The sequence below is a fragment of the Scylla paramamosain genome, chromosome 43 (assembly GCF_035594125.1).
Source record: "Scylla paramamosain isolate STU-SP2022 chromosome 43, ASM3559412v1, whole genome shotgun sequence".
Lineage (NCBI taxonomy): Eukaryota > Metazoa > Arthropoda > Malacostraca > Decapoda > Portunidae > Scylla > Scylla paramamosain.
Window position 1 is genome coordinate 953842 of NC_087193.1, and position 21159 is coordinate 975000.

Consider the following 21159-nt stretch of genomic DNA (forward strand, 5'->3'; position numbering starts at 1 on the left):
AAGTAAAACTCTACCTTGGACAATTCAGGCCTTGTTCCTTCCTTTACTTCACCCTCTGACCACTTCATGCTACCTATTAAAATTCTTCGCAATGATGTTTTCTATGCCCTCTCTGGCCTAAATCCTCAGAGGGCTTATGGACCTGATGGAGGTCCTCCAATAATTCTCTGAAACTCTGCCTCTGTGCTTGCACCTTGCCTAATCAAACTCTTTCGTCTATCAACATCTACCTTTCCTTCTTGCTGGAAGTTTGCCTACATTCATCCTGTTCCTAAAAAGGGTGACCGTTTTAATCCCTCAAACTACTGTCCTATTGCTTTAATTTCCTGCCTGTCTAAAGTTTTTAATCTATCCTCAACAGGAAGATTCTTAAAAATCTATCACTTCACAACCTTCTATCTGATTGCCAGTATGGGTTCTGTCTTCTGGCTTTCCTTACTGAGTCTTGGTCATTCTCTTTTAAAGATTTTGGTGAAACTTTTGCTGTTGCCTTAGACATATCAAAATCTTCTGATAGAGTCTGGCACAAAGCTTTGATTTCCAAACTACCCTCCTATGACTTCTATCATTCTCTCTGTAACTTCATCTCAAGTTTCCATTCTGACTGTTCTATTGCTGTTGTGGTAGACAGTCACTGTTCTTCTCCCAAATCTATTAACAGTGGTGTTCCTCAGTGTTCCGTCCCGTCACCCACTCTTCCTATTATTCATCAATAATCTTCCAAGCCAAACTTCTTGTCCCATCCACTCCTATGCTGATTATACCACCCTACACTTTTCCACATCTTTTCATAGACATCCAACCCTTCAGGAAGTAAACAGTTCATACAGGGAAGCTACAGAATACCTGACTTCTGATCTCTCTAAAATTTCTTATTGGGGCAGAGCAAAGTTGGTATTGTTCAATGCCTCAAAAACTCAATTCCTTCATCTATCAACTCAATACAACTTTCCAGACTACTATCCCCTCTTCTTCAGTAACGCTCAACTGTCCCCCTCTTCCACACCGAACATCCTCGGTCTATTCATTTCTTATAATCTAAACTGGAAACTTCACATCTCATCTCTAGCTAAAACAGTTTCAATAAAGTTAGACGTTCTGAGACATCTTTGCCAGTTTTTCTCACCCCCACAGCTGCTAATTCTGTACAATCATTATCATGTTTGGAGTATGCTTCACATGTTTGGTTCCACTCAAACTACTCTTTTAGACATGGCAGAATCAAAAGCTTTTCGTCTCATCAACTCCTCTCCTCTAACTGACTGTCTTCAGCCTCTTTCTCACTCCTGTAATGTTGCATCTCTAGCTGTCTTCTACTACTATTTTTATGCTAACTGCTCTTCTGATCTGGCTAACTGCATGCCTCCCCTCGTCTTGCAGCTTTGCTGCACAAGACTTTCTTTCTTTCTCTAGCCCTTATTTTGTCCACCTCTCTAATGCAAGAGTTAACCAATATTCTCAATCATTCATCCATTTCTCTGGTAAATTCTGGAATTCCTTGCCTCTTTCTGTATTTCCACCTTCCTATGACTTGAATTCCTTCAAGAGGGAGGTTTCAAGACATCCTTCAATTTTTGACTACTGCTTCAAACCCTGTTTTGGGGACTGGCATCTCATAGGGCTTTTTTCTTATTGTATTTTTGTTGCCCTTGGCCAGTGTCCCTCCTGCATTAAAAAAAATGAATAAGAAAAAAAAAATAAAATAAAACATCACCTAGATATCTCTACTTACTATCCTATTCTTTCTAGACAGAATACAAATACAATATAAAAAGATGTTTTCTATTATTAGCAATTAAGAGGCAATGAGAACTGTGTTGCAGTTAGCACCTCTGGCAGCTGTCATGCCCACAGGTCATTCACTGAGATCAGTGATGTCCCTTATCCCACTGTTCCCAATCCGGCACATCAAGGGCACCTCAAATTCCATGTTGTATTGCTTTCTTAGACCTGTACTACCTCATCACTTTTGCAAATATGTATGCACCATTTTTAGAGGAAATTTTAGCAAGCATTTGTCATATTAGTCTTGTATTGTGTTATAGCATTTTACTAGAACATGATGATGTGTTGCAAGTCATGGCTCAAGCCAAGCAGGCTATTCAGACACCTTTGCCTGACCTGGCAAAATGCCATGCAGTGCTCAAAGGACTGATTGTTCCATGCTCATTATATGCAAATGTTGCTGTTCATTTAATCAGAAAGAGTTCACACTACATGGTCTTTAAAACTTTTTCATCTATGAGTGATTTGCATGCTTATAATTATGTATGCTTGAAATTTGATTGAAAACAATACACACACTCTCCACCTATGTTTGCATTTTTGCTCATGAGTGGCTGTGTCCTTCCACCCCATTCTGCTAACCATCCATTTTTCAAAATAAGGTAATTGCCTTAATAAGGCTCCCCATACACTATCAATCATGACTGCACAATCATCAATGGTGATTGTGTGATCATATCCATAGTATGTGGGTATGATTGAAGGATTGTGCAAATGATTGGAGACAAATGAAGAGGTTCCAACACGGTTTGTTTTTTAGCCATCAATCATGATGCTTGCACATTTATGATTAACGATGTGTGGCAACAATTGAGCAAAAATGTCAGTCTACCATCACCAGCCATGGTGAATGCACAGGCACTCAGGAGTTTTGGTGGGAGTTCCTTGAACTATACTGAAGTTTCCCAGCATTGTGGAATATCAAATGTGACAATTACAAGAACAGAAATTTGAAAGGGGCATGCTACAATAAATAAATAGAAAAACTGACTGGATGGAGCACACACGACTAGTGATGATTGCACAATCTCACTCTTAGTGTGTGGCCAAAACCAAAGATTGAACTGATTGAGAGTGTATGGGGACCTTTAGAGACTTAGAATACAAAGCTTATAATTATCATGAGCCATGAGGTTCTGATACCCTTAGGAGACCTGCACAGAAGGCATGTGTCAGAAACTACATGGTTTCATAGGGCTGGCAAGTGAATGAATAAGACTAAGAGCAAGTGAATAGCAATGTATATATGTACATATATATATACATATGTACAGGGGCACAACTTCAGCAAATTTTTTGAGTACTAGAGGGCATGATCATAGATTCACACATTTTTGAGGGCAATTTCATGGCCAATGAAGGAGTGCATTTAACACAACAAAAGATCATTAGGAAATAAATGAGGAAAAATGTATCTAAGAGACTAAAGTAGATACAATTTATCCATTTTAAAGCACAGTATAATGATTTTTGAAGACTGGAAGTACATAACATTATTGCAGAATGACAGTTCTGGTGAAAGAATCTTGTGTCTGTAAGAGAAAATACCTAAATGGTTCTCAAAGATTGCATGAACACATTGGTTAGTAGGTATTTTAAATATGAATGCATAATACTGCAGGCTGATGTATCCCTCCCCAATTCTTTTTAGTAAGATTTACAACTACACACACACACACACGTCGTCGTTGAGTAAACAAGCAGCGATCCAAACTCCAGCAGAGAAAGATTTTGTTTGACCATGGCCACCACTAGGAGTCTAGAATGTGTTCCCAGGTAGGAGCTATGCTCAAGTAGAGTTGTCCTGTCTCCAGAAATAAAAAAAAATAAGGGAAAATTTCAGTAATAACAGATGTAATAAAATGAGTAAAAGCTCCAGCAAGGCGAACGCCATAGGTGGGAGTGGAATGTTGCCAACGGGGTCACCATTCCCAGGAATTGAGGAAGATAATGAACTACATGATAAAATGCAAGGAAGGAAAGTGGTTTTGATGGATGGGATGATCAGTGACCTCATTGAAAGAGTGAAAAAAATAGAAAAAAACATGACCTGGAAGAAGAAAACAAAGAATTGAAAACACTATGTGCTGATCTAAAAACAAAATTGAAGGAAAACAATAATATTGTTAAAAACAGGAAAATGAAGTGATAGGGATGAAAAAGTGAACATCAAATCTGGAGGAAGGAAAAAGAGGTAGAAAAAGTTAACTTTACAGAAATCATAGAAGCGCAAAAGAAGGAAAAGACAGATTTAAGTAAGGAAATTGTGAAAGTGATCAAACAGAAGGAATCGATAGTAAAGGACACAGTGGACAAAAAGAAATGTATTGTTATATACAGATCAAAAGAGGAAACAGAGCCAGTAAGATACAAGAGGGAAAGAGAACAAAAAAAGGTAGCAAAGGACATTGTAAGAAATATATTGAGAGAAGGGGAGGACTGGATAAGCAAAACTGAGGAAATACATAGACTGGGGAAGTATAAAGAAGGAGGAGAGCGACCACTGAAAGTAAAATTTAGGGCACAAACAACAGCCATGGAACTGATATCGAATGTGTGGAAACTGGACAAGACAGAGCAATACAGGAAAGTTTGGATAAAGAGGGACATGAATGAGGAGGAGAGGCTCAAGGTAAGCAATCTAATAAAAGAAGCAAAGGCAAAAAACAAGAACAGAACAGAGGAAGAAAAAAAAAAGTTCATTTGGAAGGTAAAAGATGAGAGGCTCAGGAAGTGGTATCTGACAAAAAAAAAAATAGAAAATGTAAATAATGTATGGAAAAATAAAAAGTGGACAGTGGCATATACAAATATAAATGGTTTAATATCAACATTGTGAGAATTGAATAAATATATTAAGATAAAGCAGCCCGAAGACATCATGGGTATTACTGAAGTTAAACTAAATGAGGCAACAGAAAATATATGAATTGGTAATAGTAATTATAATGTGTGGATAAAACATAGAAATAATACGAAAGGGGGAGGAGCAATGTTACTTACAAAGAAGAGTATAACAGTGGAAGAGGTTGAAATAGAAGGAATGGTGTAAGTAATTAGAATTCAAACAAAAAGGAAAGGAGAAGGAAGAAGAGATTTTGCAGTGGCTCATATACCCCAAAGACGAATGCATGGACACAAGAGGATTATAAATTATTTAGAGATACTGGTAACTGTTTGGAGAGAATACTGGCAGAGAGTAATAATATAACACTTATGGGTGACTTTAATTGCAAGGAGGTATGCTGGGAAGAGTGGACCATGGATGGGGGAGAAGAGTCATGGGGATATATGCTTCTAAATTAAAAAAATGACAAATACTATGACCCGATGGATTGGAGAAAATACAAGATTTGGGGGTAATAAAGAGGCATCAAGGCTAGACTTGGTGTTTACAAAGGAAATGGACATCATCAAAGGAATAAATTATTGGTGCCCACTAGGTAAAAGTGACCATCTGTTAATTGAATTCAGTATAGGCAGTGGTCCAACAGAAAATAGGAATGAAATCTACAAGAATGGGAAATATAATTACAGGAAAGCAGATTTTATCAGGTTGGGGAAATATTTTGCAGAGGCTAAATGGAAACAACTGTTCACGGCAAGCAGTACGCAAGAACAATGGGACATATTCATGGAAATTTATAATTGTCATGTTATTGGCCGAGTTTACCTTGAATGGGATCACGTTTTCTTAGTGTTCCCGTGTTCCGGTTACCTGCCATTCGGGCATCATCCTTAATATTGTTATAAGTAGTGTAAGGCTTATTTACCCATTTTATATCATGTAGTATTATTCTCTTCATAATTTAAGTTCTATATATCTTTGTATGTATAAGGGAGGAAGTATAATTGAGGTGGAAATACGTTGGAAACGAGGGGAGCTTGAGTGGGCAACAACACATTCCAAGGAGGGGAAGGCAGAGTGCCTTGGGTCGTGAAGTAGGGAGGAAGGTGGCGTCTCTCAGGGAAGGATCTTGGTGTGGATTGGTGATGGAGTGGGTTTGTGGAGGTATTAGTGGTATAGTGGTATAACCTTGATATCCAGGATCAGGTCAGTGAGTCTTTTGTGGTACCAAGAGCTCTTGTCCGCTGAAATTTGGTTGGTGAGTTGTGCTGGTGACGCTGTTGGAAGGGGTCATAGGTCAAACTGGCAGCCATTTTGTGAGTGGAGGTTGTGGTGTTGACCTTGGAAGCTGGTGTTGTGGTGTATTGGTGATTTTGGGGACGATGTTATGGTGTTATGGGTGATCTTTGGTGATGATGGTAATCTCCTATGAGGCTTGAGGAGGTGAAATACGGGAATTATTGTCTGGGGACGCGGTAATGGCGTCTGAGTAAATTCCTGCGGTTGAGGGGAATATTTCTGTGACTGGTGGAAGTGTAAACGGGTTCTGGTGTTGTGGGAAGTGACAAGAACGTCATGTAGTAACGTGTACTACCTCATGTTGTTTGTGAATTATTATTAGTATTAATATATGTGCTTGTAACATAGAATAATCGTGTTTTCTACTCCCCCAACATTAATCTGGTATTAGAGGTGATTCCAGGTGTGCTGAGTCAAGGTAAAGGTAGAGTGAGAGATACTTCTGGCGATTTTGGATAGGTCGGGTAGGCACTCGAAGCCTTTAAAAATCCAGACCTTTAAAACTTTCCGGGATCAGTGTAACGCCCACTTTCTTGGAAAGATAACCGGTATCGTACGATCGCAGGTAAGTAATCGATCGTGACATAATGAAGGGGTCAGTAGATATGTACCAAAGATCAAAACAAAGGAAGTGAAAAAGAAAAAAGACTGGTTTAATATGAGATGTATAACAGCAAGAAAAGAAAAAAGAAGGAGCATGGAATAGATGGAGAAAAAAAGGAGGAAGTGAGAAATGGGAAGATTTCAAGAAGCCAAGAAATGAATATATCAGAATCCTGAAAGAAGAAGAAAGGAATTATGAGAAAGATATAGTTAACAAATGCAAAGATGAGCCAAAGTTATTCTTCAGATATGTGAATGGGAAGATGAAAAACAGGCAGACAATAGATAAATTAACAAAAAATGACAAAATTACATATGAAGATACATGGTTACAAGTGGAATTAATGAACAAATGCTTCCAGTCAGTATTTACTAAAGAAAGCAAATTTGAAGGAGAAAGAGCATGGCACAGAGACAATGTGATGAGAGAGATACAGGTGAAAGATTTGGATGTAAGTAAGGCTCAAGGACCAAATGGAGTGTCCTACTGGATACTTAAGGAATGTTGTGAACAACTGGCAGAAGGTATACACAATACCATAGTATGTTCTTTTGAGGAAGGAAATATTCCTCTAGACTGGAGGAGAGCCAATATTGTGCCCATTTTTAAAGGAGGTAATAAAGAAGATCCATTGAATTATAGACCATTGTCCCTAACAAGTGTGGTGGCAAAAATAGAAGAAAGAATAGTTAAAAACAGATGGATGGAATATTTAGAAGAAACACATACATTGACTGACAGACAATTTGGTTTCAGAAGTGGAAGATCTTGTGTCATAAATTTAGTGAGCTTTTATAGTAGAGCAATTGATATAATTCAAGAGAGAGAGGGTTGGGCAGACTGTGTTTATTTAGACCTAAAAAAAAAAAAAAACATTTGAAAAGGTACCACACCAGAGACTGCTATGGAAAATTCAAAATATAAGTTGTTTGCAAGGAAACACACTAAATTGGATTACAGACTTCTTGAGGGACAGAAAAATGAGAACAGTATTAAAGGGAGAAAAATCAGAATGGTGTTGAGTTACAAGTGGAGTACCACAGGGGACAGTCTTATCCCCCATAACGTTTCTAGTGTATGTCAACGATATGGTGGATGAGGTTGACAGTTATATAAGTCTGTTTGCAGATGATGCAAAATCATTCAAAAGAGTGGAAAACAATATGGATTGTGAAATATTACAGAAAGATCTAAATAAGATATATAAATGGAGTAAGAAATGGGAAATGGAATTCAATGCAAAGAAATGCAAGGTGATGGAATTAGGAAAAAGCAAAAGAAGATTGACAAGTTCCTACACCATGGAAGAAGTGGAAATTAAGAAAACCAAAGAAAAAGACTTGGGAATTACAATCAGTGATAATTTATTACCAGAAAAACATGTAAACAAAATACTTGGGGAAAGCTATGAGTTACTGAGAAAGATGAAAGGGGCATTTGCTTACATGGATGAAGAGATGATTGAAAAAGTTGATGGAATATGTGATTTGACCAAAACTGGAATATGCCACAATTGTTTGGTCACCCCATAATAAAAAACGAAATAAGGAAAATAGAAAGGATCCAAAGAACTGCAACCAAATTGGTACCAAGTTTGAGAGATTTAACCTATGAAGAAAGATTAGGGAGACTGAAGCTTCCATCATTACAAGAGAGAAGAGAAACAGGGGACCTGATTGCTATATACAGAGCTTTAAAGGGTAAGGATCAAGTTGACAAAGAAGACTTATTTGTGTGGGACTCAAGAGATACAAGAGGACATGAAGTGAAATTGAAGAAAACAGCAAGTAGAAGAGATGTCAAGAAATATGGTTTCCCAAACAGAAGCATAGAAATACGGAACAACTTAGATGAAACAGTGGTACAAGCAAAAAATATTCATGAATTTAAAGTTAAGCTGGATGCTTATAGATATGGAGACAGGACAGCACAAGCATAGCTCTTTTCCTGTAAAACACAACTAGGTAAATACACATTCAAGATGCCGAGCCAGATGGACAGCTGCACAAGGCTGCTCCAACTTCTGCCCCATCATCACCAAGTCACAGTGACCTAGTGGCTGGAAATGGGTAGGAGCTTTGTTAAGTGCTGTCCCATCTAAAACAGTAGTGTGTTGACTGAATTAAACAATACAGTGGCAAAAATGAGTGTTAGAAAGAAGCTCCATGAAAAAGCAGTGCCTGTTTCATTTATAGCTGGTGATGATGCATGGTGATGAAAAGTTTTGTGTTAAGCTCTGAAAAAAGAATCACTGATAAACAAATTTACATATGGATGAGTGTTAATGCTAGAAAATATGTTGGATGATAAGAATGTAAGGCTGAAAGAACTGGAATTGAAGAATAGTGCTGTGATAGTGGAGAACTAGAATTTAAAGAAAAGGTATGCTGAGTTGGAAAAGAAATTTTGTGACCTGCAAGCAAAGGTGGCAGATAATGAGGATGGAGTCAAAGCTAATGAGAAGACAGTCAGGGTTCTGCATGAAAACAAAGTTGAACTTGGAAAGGCCCGTGAATTAAAATGTGTTGAATTCAAGAACATGAAGGAACAAGTAAAAGAAGCAGTACCCAAAACTGTGCTTAAGGTAATTAAGGAGAAGGAGGGTCTTGTAAGGGACACAGTTGAAAGGAAAAAGTGTGTAACTGCTTTTGGACTAAAGGAGAGAGTGACACTAAAGAAACAGAAGAGGGAGAAACAGGAAAGGGAGACTGCCAAGAAATTAATTGGAGAGATGCAAGAGGAAGGCAGTAAGTGGGATGAAGAAATTGAAGAGGTTCACAGAATTGGTAAATATGTGGAAGGAGGACACCGCCCATTAAAGATAAGATTTAGGGTCACAAGCTGTGGCGTTGGAAGTGTTGGCCAAGATATAGAAATAGACAAGAATAGATTGATACAAGAAAGTCTGGGTGAAAAGAGACATGAATGAACAAGACAAAGGTAAGATAAACGATCTGCTGAATGAAGCCCACAAAAAAAATGTGACTAGAACAGAGACAGAGTTTTACTGGAAAGTCATAGACATGAAGATAACGAACTGGTATGTGCAGGTGGCAGAGAGGGGAAGTGAAAACTAAGTGTCATGCACAAATGCGAATGGGGTGACGTCTGCACTACTAGGGTAAAATGATTATTTAGAACATAAACCAGATATTATGGGGATCACAGAGACCAAATTAAGTGATACATTTGTGAATCTCAACATAAGTGGTGAAAGATATAATATATAGAAGAGAAATAGAAAATGTAAACAAGGAGGTAGAGTGATTATGTTAGTGAAGAAGAACCTGGTGGTTGGTGAGGTGACATACAGTGAAGAAAGTGGAGAAGTGTTGAGGGTGGAAATAAAGAGGAGAGGACGAGGGAAGAGAGATTATGCAATAGTATACATTCCAACAAAAAACAAAATCATGGAGTACTGAGGATTATGGAAAAATGTTAATGGATACAAGTGAACACATGAAAAGTTTGATTGCAAAGAGTGGCAACATAATCCTGATTGGGGATTTCAAGTGTAAGGAGGTGTGTTGGGAGGACTTGTTGACATAGTGGATGAAGGAAAATACCAGATTCAGAGCAAATGAAGAACCCTCAAGGTTGGATTTATTGTTCACAAAAGAACAAGAAATTACAGAAGACCTCAACTACAGGACCCTGACTGGGAAGAATGACCACATTTTATTTGAGTTTGGTATAGAAGAGGAAATAGAAGAAGGAAGGAAAGCGGACTATAGAAAAGGCAGTCAGAACTATAGTAAAACAAATTTCAATGAATTAAGGAAATACTTTGAGGAAGTTGACTGGAGTAAATTTGATGAAACAAAGGGAGTGGAAGAAAGGTGGAACATTTTGCTCGAGATACATAAAGAAGGAATAGAGACAAGTGCTGAAGACATCTGCAAAAGGATTTAGAGTAAATGACTGGTTTAAGAGAGGATGTGAGAGGGCAAGAAAGGAAAGAGAGATGGAGGAGAAATAAAAGAGGTGACCAGTGAAATAAATATGTGGAAGAAAGTGATAAATATGTACTAATACACAGGGAGAAAAGGAATTATCAAAAGAATATCACAGACAAATGCAAAAACCAACCAAAACTATTTTACCGATATGTGAATGGGAAGTTAAAGAACAAAGTTGGAATAAATAAACTACAAGTTGGAGTGGTATTTGAAGAGGTAGGAAAGATGGCTGAAGTGATGAGTAAGTGTTTCCAGAAGGTTTTTACAAGAGAGAGAGTGGATTTCAGGAGCAGGAGGATGTAAAGATGATTGACACAGGGTTGACAGAAATAAATGTTACTGCACTGTAACATTTATTTCTGTCAACCCTGTGTCAATCATCTTTACATCCTCCTGCTCCTGAAATCCACTCTCTCTCTTGTAAAAACCTTCTGGAAACACTTACTCATCACTTGTTAAGGTGAAGAAGATAATGGAGGACCAAGATATAAGGAAAGCAACAGGCCCAGACAGAGTATTTAATTGGATTTTAAGGGAATATAGTCAGTATTGGCCAAAAATATCTACATAATAATAATACATTCATTAAAAGAGGGAAAGGTCCCAGTGGAGTGGAAAAAAACAGATATAGTGCCAATTTTCAAGGGAGGAAATAAGGAAGACCCTTCAAACTACAGACCAGTATAATTAACAAGTGTAGTGGCTAAGATATGTGGAAGAGTTATAGAAGACAAATGGATCAAGTATTTTGGAAAAAATAACAATGTGTTGACAAACAGACAATTTGGTTTTTGAAGAGGAAAATCATGTACTACGAATCTGTTGAGTTTCTATTCACAAGTTATAGACATTGTGCAGAAGAGAGATGGTTGGGTAGACTGTATTTGGACCTCTAAAAAGCATTTGACAAAGTATCGCATAGGAGGTTGTTATGGAAACTGAAGATGTTTGGAGGATTGTAAGAAGAGCTGCTAAAGTGGATGGAGAACTTCCTGGAAGGTAGAGATATGTGAACAGAATTAAGAATTAAAGTCAGCCTTGAAGAGAGTTTTAAGTGGGTTTCTGCAGGGTTCTGTGTTGGCACTGGTAATGTTTACTGTGTACATTAGTGATATGCCAGAAGAAATAACTAGCTACATTAGCTTATTTGCAGATGATACAAAATTATTGAGAAAAATAGAAAAGAAGATTGCATAGTACTTCAGTGGAACTTAAAACAAGATCTGGGAGTGAGACCAAAAGTGGCAGATGGAATTCAATGCAAAGAAATGCAGTGCAATAGAATTTGGCAAGAGTGGCAAGAGACAGACAGGAGATTATTCATTGGGAAATGAATCAGCAAAAGAACAGAAGAAAGAGATCTTGATGTAATTATTAATGACAAGCTGTCACCAGAGAAACACATAAACAAGATTAGAAGTGAAGCCTATAACCTACTGAGAAACATAAGGGCAGCATTTACACATCTGGATGAGGAAATGCTTAAAAAAACAGATTGTGACCATGATATGCCCAAGATTGGAGTATTCAACTGTGGTATGATCACCTAGTGCCAAGAAATCTATAAGAAAATTGGGAGGGATACAAAAAGAACAGCAACAAAGTTACCTCCAAGCTTGTAGGATCTACTGTAAAAAGAAAGACTGTCTAAATTGGGCCTTATAACATTGGAATAGAGAAGAGAGAGGTGATTTGATCTCACTATACATAGTGATGATTGGAATGGAAAACTTGGATAAGAAGGACCTGGTGGCATGGGATACAAGAGACTTAAGGGGACAGGGCAGAAAACTGAAAAAAAGGTGCTCACAAAAGAGATGTTTAGAAAATAGCTTCCCATATAGAACTGTGGAGGTCTGGAATGACTTGGACAAAGAAGTCAATGATGCAAGTAAGATAAATTAATTTCAGACAAAGTTAGAAAAAATAGAAATGGAGACAGGACAGCACAAGCATAGCTCTTTTCTTGTATGTTAAAACTAGGTAAATACAAATAGGTAAATTCACACAAGTGCCACTGAGCTGATTGGATGCATCCACAGCTAGAGAGAAAGAAGAGAGAAAAAAGGGGTAAGGAAATTATAGCAGAAGTGGTGGGAGGAGAGGAGATAGTTGAACAAACTGAAGAGGTTTACAGGATTGGAAAGTATGACAAAAATGGAGCAAGACCAATGAAAATAAGATTCATGTCACAAACAGCAGTGGAACATGTCATACAAAGAACAAGAAAATTGGCAAATGTAAAAGGAATGAGGGGAATGAGGATAAAAAGAGACATAAACAAAGAAGAGATAAACTGAAAAGAGTTGAGAATAGAGGCCCATTCAAAAAACAAGGAGAGAACACAAGAACAAGTGAGAAATTTCATTTGGAAAGTTGTGGACATGAAAGTGAGGAAATGGTGGCACAAAGATGCTACAGAAGATCACCAAGCAGAAGCTTAAAAATTATGAATACAAACATAGATGGTTTGGTGTTGAGTCTATTGGAACTTAAAGACTACCTAAAAACAATAAACCAGACATGGCAGGTTTAACGGAAACCAAACTAAAAGAAGAAACAAAGTTGAGATTTGCCAAGGAAGGATATAGCACATGAATGAGAGACAGAAAATAAGCATGTACATTTTCATCCATTGCACCACTCAGTAATATACACTGTTTGTTCTCACACACTACTGTTGCTCTCACCTTCCCATCTAGTCATCCCACACACCCCTCTCAGAAAAACTCATTTCCACACCACGCACTCTTGACTGTTGTACACTATTCCCCATCCAGGTCTCTGATCCATACATCAATGTTGGCAAGTTAATACTATTCCTTAACCCTCTCTTTCCATTCATGTGTTGGCAAGTTAAAGCTATTCCTTAACCCTCTCTTTCCATTCACAGACACATATTTCCTTTCCCTGATTTTTGCAAGTGATTTTATGATGCACTTGCTCATCCCAACCCTCTTGTATCTTTCCATTCACTTCACCATGCTTACCAAGCACTGCTCTCAGATACTTAAATTCACTCACCCCAATCCAAAATGACTTACAGTCTATAGCTTGTACACATTTCCAGCCCGAGGAGGGGCAAGAAAGGTGAAATCGATGATGGTATGGTGTGTGTAGCTGTTATAAAAACACTCTTGGAGTGAATTGGTATCTCCTGTAAGAATTGTTTCCACTAACTTCTAGGCAGCATTATGGCTGTGATAAGTTATGACATCACTTTTTGCTTGTGAAAGTGATCAGGCAGTAAGAAGCCATATCTTTACTGTTACGATAGCCACTAGAATTCTTGACGGCAGATGAGCCACAGCCTCCAGACTGATGGAATAAATAAATACTGAGTTTTGTAATAGAAGAAACATGAAGTGTGTCATGTTCAACTATTGCTGCTTTTAACTAGGCAAGATGGTCAAAACCGATCAAGAACTACAGACTACTGATTAAGAACCGATCCCATCTTTGCGGATCATTTCATTTTGTCTGGACAGCATTAAACAGTATGCGAATGCACCCATCACAGACCAAACACAAAAATCAGCAGTAAAGAAAATTCTTGATCTTTGTTGATGGAAAGTTGTGTGCTTAATATGAAATGAGAAAGAGACAGCACCTGTCACAATGAGAGAAAGACGTCTGTTGCAATAAAAAAGAGACAGCACCTGTCACAATGAGAGAAAGATGGCACCCGTCACAATGAGAGAAAGATGGCACCTGTCATAAACAGCACTACACAATCAGCGAGCGTCGTACTAGTGTCTTCCTTGACCCAGCTCGGTGGGAGAGAGATACAAACTTCCACTCGATTCCGGATCAGGATCACGGGTCCTCATCCCAGCGAGCTCTGTGACTGATCCTTGACAGTCCCAGGCTGCTCTGTCTGAGAAGGAAGTGCGTGCACCTTACTACTGCTACAACCATATCTTGAGAACTACACCCAGTTCACCAGCCAACCAATCAGCGGCCAGCAGGACATCGACTCAACTCGCACTCGCCCAGTCTACCTACAGCCGCCGAGGAAGATACATCTCCTGAGTCTTCCTATCTCCACGGCTCCAAGTCTCGGCCAATCAGCGCGTGGCTTTACAGCCAGGTGGGAGCTGGCTAGAGTCAGTCTAACTCTGGTCACCGAGCCAGGCACATCTCATTGTGCTAGCCCTGGAATCTCACATTCCAGTGCCCAGGATTTCAGTGTTCTCCAGAGCTTCAGTGTTCTTCAGTGTTATCCAGTGCTTCTTCACTGTTCCCCCTCACCACAGTGCCCAGGATTCATCCCCTTCCCTGCCCATCCCTAGCTCCACAGTGCTCAGGATTAACCCCTAGTGCCCAAGATTTACTCCCCAGCCATAAGTGAGTGCTACAGAACTTCCCCCACGGTGCCCAGGATTACACATTCCCTCTACAGAGCCCAGGATTAACCCCAAGCTTGCAGTGTTACTATGATGGCGCGAGAATGTGTTAGTGCTATCGACCTTTGAACAGCCATGGGGTGAGTGAAAATCAAACATCTGTGGTCGAAGAAGCTTGCTACCAAGCGAAAGCTCCTGGACATACTGGCCCCAGATGTCAAAGTGGTGCGGCTCATCCCTGTATGGGATGCTATAGTTGTCCTCACGGCGACAGACCAGGATGCAGACGTAATCTTCCAGAATCTTGAGAAAGCTGCAGGAAGAAATGTTCATTCCTCTGCTACTCCTGGAGTTCAAGGCCCAGAGAACGATCATCTGTGCTAGGCTCGATGAGCTCATCTGTGAGCACACACCTGTGCAAATGGAGGAGGAAGTTGAACGGCTTCACAACTGGGTGAAGGTGGCGGAAGTGTTCTGATTTCCCAGTCGGAACACCATCAAGATCACCTTCGAGGAGAGTTGGATGGCTCAGAAGGCAAGAGAGCAGGGCATCAGGATGTTCAACATGTCCATCCCTTCACAGATATGACAAGAGGTATACACTCCTCTACTCTCCTGCAACAAGTGTCAGGAGATTGAAACGCACCCCACCAACCAGTGCCCCCATCCTGCTGATTACACCAGGTGCTCCGAGTGTGTCAGCCTGGACCACACATACAGGACGTGTCAGGCCAAAGACAAGCACTGTGTAAACTGCCGGGGAGCTCACAGTGTGAGAGCCATGTATATAGGGAGGCACTAAAAACAAAGGAAGAGAAGCAACAACAGGAGAGGATGCAGCCCACAACCACTTATGCCCAAGCTACAAAAGACCCTGGAGACGGCAGGGCTCAGCATGGCAGGACTCATGTGTGTACTGCATGCCCATCTGGTTAATGCTGCAGACCTGGGGTCCTTCCAGGCAACAATCACAGAGTCTTAGGCTCATCGGCCTGAAAGATGTTAAGCTGCCTCCTGACCCATCTTCGGCAGCTATACTTAAGGTCATCACGGGCACCATGGGTCCAGCTCCTCTGCCCAACAACATCCCACAAGGAATTGCTCAAGAAAAAGCTCAAGAAAAGGCAACCACAACCACAACCGCTGCCCCTCTCCCCTTTGGTAGGCCCGGCTGTAGTGGGAAGGAAGAGGAAGGTCTCAGCCACGCCACGACCACCGAGGAAGAGGAAGATGAGAACGATATCCAGGTCAGCATCTTCAAGACACCTGGCCTAAGGAGACAACTTACCAAGTGCTTAGGAAGGGATTCAATGAGGGTAGGTACAAGATTGGCCACAACGGAACACGAGCTAACACTGCTCCCGTTCTCAACTGGCTGAGGAAACAAAAACAGAACCTGGAAGAGATACTGTGCTCCATGCCTGAGGATGACTTCATGGCATTCACCACCGGACCACTACCGAGGAAGCGGGGTATAGGCGGTAGAGGCAGGAAAGCACATCCCAGACAGACATAATGACACGACTAAGGGTAATACTGCACAATGTCTTGACGTGGAACAGCACCCGTCAGTATGACTTGACTAACACCTACAGACACTTTGACCCAGACATCATATTGATAACTAGCCATGGACTATGAGACATGACACGACTAAAAATACCAAGATACTCTGTCCACCACAGTAACCAAGCAGACAAGCCCATGGATGGAGTAGCCATTGCTGTGAGGTGGACATTAACCCACAAGGCTGAGGATGACTTTATATTAGGGACCTTGGCGGTAGAGTTAGACACGGCAGACGGACCAGTGACAATAGCTACATCTTACTTACCACCAAGACGACCATATCTTCCACATCCAGACTTTCTCAAATTATTAAGAAGACAAACGCCAGACTTTCTGGTGGGAGACTTAAATGCACAGCATATGACATTAGGAACAACGTCAACCAATCAAGTAGGACGCGACCTAGTAGACTATCTATATTATCAGACAGCCAGATGAATAGGACCAGACTTCCTGAAATTCTACAGATCCCACTCTAGGACCACTCCAGACATTATACTAATCAACAGATACAACTTTCTTAACAATAATATCCCACCCAGAACACTCACAACGAGCGACCACATCCCCATAATTTTAGATATCGCCACCTCCCCTATTCTTATTCCCATAACTAAAAAATACTCCTTCCGCAGAACTAACGGGGATGCCTTTAGACAGACCAGGACTTGCAGATGACAGATGTCCCTGACTTGACACACGGGACCCAAGAGGATGAGGCGCTGGAGATGTGGACCAAGACAGTGAAGACAGTGGCAGACACATCCCTAACACCAGACAGAGACGAACTCAGGGAGAAATGAGAGAAAGACAGCATCTGTCACAATGAGAAAAAGACAGCACCTGTCACAATGAGAAAGACAGCACCTGTCACAATGAGAAAAAGACAGCACCTGTCACAATGAAAGACAGCACCTGTCACAATGAGAAAGACAGCACCTGTCACAATGAGAAAAAGACAGCACCTGTCACAATGAGAAAAAGACAGCACCTGTCACAATGAGAAAAAGACAGCACCTGTCACAATGAAAGACAGCACCTGTCACAATGAGAAAAAGACCACCTGTCACAATGAGAAAGACAGCACCTGTCACAATGAGAAAAAGACAGCACCTGTCACAATGAGAAAGACAGCACCTGTCACAATGAGAAAAAGACAGCACCTGTCACAATGAGAAAGACAGCACCTGTCACAATGAGAAAGACAGCACCTGTCACAATGAGAAAAAGACAGCACCTGTCACAATGAGAAAAAGACAGCACCTGTCACAATGAGAAAAAGACAGCACCTGTCACAATGAGAAAAAGACAGCACCTGTCACAATGAGAAAAAGACAGCACCTTTCACAATGAGAGAAAGATAGCACCTGTCACAATGAGAAAAAGACAGCACCTGTCACAGTGAGATAAAGACAGCACCTGTCACAATAAGAAAAAGACAGCACCTGTCACAATGAGAGAAAAATGGCGCCTGTCACAATGAGAGAAAGAAAGCACATCAAAATGAGAGAAAGACAGCACCTATCACAATGAGAGAAAGACAGCACCTGTCAATGAGAAAGACTGCCTGTCACAATGAGAAAAAAATGGCACCTGTCACAATAAGAGAAAGACAGCACCTGTCACAATGAAAGACAGCACCTGTCACAATAAGAGAAAGACAGCACCTGTCACAATGAAAGACAGCACCTGTCACAATAAGAGAAAGACAGCACCTGTCACAATGAAAGACAGCACCTGTCACAATGAAAGACAGCACCTGGCACAATGAAAGACAGCACCTGTCACAATGAAAGACAGCACCTATCACAATGAAAGACAGCACCTGTCACAATGAAAGACAGCACCTGTCACAATGAGAGAGGCAGCACCTGTCACAATGTGAGAAAGACAACATTTCACAATGAGAAAGAGATGGTGCCTGTTGCAATGAGAGAGACAACACCTGTCACAATGAGAAAGAGATGGTACCTGTCACATTGAGCAATGGGGGCCGCCTGTCACAATGAGCAGTGGGTGGTACCTGTCACAAGGAACAGCTGGGGGTGCCTGTCACATTGAGCAGCGGGGTCTGCCTGTCACAATGAACAGTGGGGGGCTGCCTGTCAGAATGAGCAGTGGGGAGCTCCCTGTCACAATGAGCAGCAGGAGCCGCCTCTCACAGTGAGCAGCTGGGGGTTTCTGTCACAATGAGCAGCAGAGGGGAGGAGGGTGCCTAGCATTAACACCTGATGAGTGTCAACAAGCATAAGGGGAGGCATAGTGTGGCAATCTGACAGAACAATATGCATTGCAGGGCAGCTTTACTGGTTAAATAGAATCTTGTTTTAAAAGTGTGTTGATGTACTGAACTAGATTTCAGACTTCACTGATGCTTGTATAGCTCATATAAAGGTCATCTGAAATTAACATCTTTCTCTCTCTCTTTCTCTTTCTCACCTGTGGCTGGGTCCGAGGCACTCACTGCGCCGAGGAGCTTCTCTTTTGGGATGCGGCGTAAGAGTTGTTGCAGGTGAGGGTTGTTGTGGTAGCGGAAGAGCAGTGTGGAGCATGATGTAATGTGCATGGCTGGGGAACAGGACAAGAGGGAGGTGGGTCAGTCCGATCAACTCATTTGAAGTGTGCAGCAATGAAATAAATCGATGAAACAATACATAAACATTCTAAAGCAAAGAATACTATTACAATAAGAAAAGATAATGTAAAATCTCCACAGTGTATGTGAGAAGAGGACTCAGGGGAAAGGAATGGATAAAAGATATAACAAATGTCTGATGATGTGATTTTTAGTTAAGATAAAAATGTTTATCCAGATAATGCAGATAATGCCTTTCCTAACTACTGCAGTAGGCATACTGAAATGTTATGTCTAAACATTGGGAAACATAAGCATCCTAATGGGGTGGTGATGTACAAACTGATATTTTGCAAAATTTTATATATATATATATATATATATATATATATATATATATATATATATATATATATATATATATATATATATATATATATATATATATATATATATATATATATATATATATCATATGTAATATAGATAAGAAAATTGTCTATATGTACATTTCTTCCCTCACCATCAAAAATTTATTCTAGATTTTCTATGTATATTTATAAGTAAAATTTAATGAAAAATGGCCTTTCATAGTTTGGAAGGCTTAAGTCAATAGCCAGTATACAATGCAAGTATAAAGGCCACGCCCCCTCCTTGGCTGGGATTAAATATTTGTTCCTTTAAGTGGCAGCCCACACACAGGCGTACCACGTCTTGCCAATATGCATGTCTTCATATGCATGTATACATAATGTTTAAGTACAGTTTTACTTTACAGTTGTGCACAAATTGAAAAGCTGAAAAAAAGTAAAAAAATATATATCTGATCTCAGCAACCCCTTAGGAACAATGCACCTCTGCTTTAATTTCTCTCTCTCTCTCTCTTTTTGGAAGCTTCTTAAAGTATACTATCAGCAGTTTTCACATGAATTAGATTTATTTTGCATCAATATTGCTCACATTAAGTCTCTTTTATTACTAGTTTCAGTCAACATTACAAATCCATTTAAATCTGGCTATCATGCCAGTGCCAGTATAGGCCTGTCCACACTCAGAAACACTGTTTGGAAACAGTGTTTTCAAACAGTTTGCAACATCAGAAACATTGTTTGGAAACAGTGTTTTCAAACAGTTTGCAAACTCTATGCAAACAGTTTCCAAGAAACTGTTTCCAAACATTTTGTAAATTATTTCCAATTTGCAAACTATTTCCAAACAGTTTGCAAACAGTTTGAAAACTGTTTCCAAGCAATGTAACAATTTCCTGTCCAGACCTCAGTTGCCATCCTGTCTGCGATGGGTGTAGAGGCTGCAGCAGCAGCCTCTGTATTTTCCTTGGCACTTTTGGTAAATTCATAGAAGGGCAAGAAAAAGAGATAGGTGAGGAATTTTTTTTAGAAAAGGGAGCTTTTTATGGTGATTTACTTCAGATAGAGAGTAGATGGAGCAGGTTTCACCAATTTTCTTTAGATATCCACAACTGACTGAAATACTTTTATAGATGTGGCTCCCACAGGTTAAAATTTCAGATTTTACAACTAATTTCTTAAATCCTGACAAAAGATAAAAATTTAAGATCTCCAGAAATTACTGACAATTTGGCAGCACTACTGATTCATTGCCACTTTTGCTGTACACACACACACACACGCGCACATGTGTGAAAGATTGTTTTCCAAAGTTTGCAAGCAGTTTGCAAACATTGTTTCAAAAGATTGTTTCCAAACAGTTTGCAAGCAGTTTGCAAACTGTTCACAAACATTTGCAAACAATGTTTCCAAACTGTTTGCAAGCATTGTTTCCAAATAATGTTTCCTGGTGTGGAAAGGCCCTATCTGAACACACAAGCTGCCTAAATCAGTTCTCACACATACTGTCTACTGCCTTGCCTGCTTCAAGTGATGGACAAGGGAAGGGAGACACAGAGGCAAAAGCAACTGATGGATAGGTCAGTTGGTTACTTGATTACATTAAGTTTGGAAGTACAGTAAGATTTGTTACTTTATGGCGTTTCTTATATGGTATGGCTGTGTCATGTGAGTTGTTGCGTGGCTGTGTCATGTGTAATGTAATGTGTGTGATTAGCTGGGAGTGATATGGGTTGTTTTTATGGCTGTATATGATGTGTATTTTATTTTTTTATTATTTATTTATTTATTATTTTTTTAGTGTTA

General features: G+C 39.9%; 1 protein-coding gene across 3 annotated transcripts in view; it reads right to left on the reverse strand.

Annotated features, from left to right (window-relative positions):
* LOC135093485 (uncharacterized) overlaps window positions 1–21159 on the reverse strand; it is a 195789-nt gene that overhangs the window by 153083 nt on the left and 21547 nt on the right. For all 3 annotated transcript variants that reach the window (XM_063992765.1, XM_063992766.1, XM_063992767.1), the window contains exon 4: window positions 18850–18978. In XM_063992765.1, the coding sequence (XP_063848835.1) occupies window positions 18850–18978 (129 nt within the window). The remainder of the gene's footprint in view (window positions 1–18849; window positions 18979–21159) is intronic.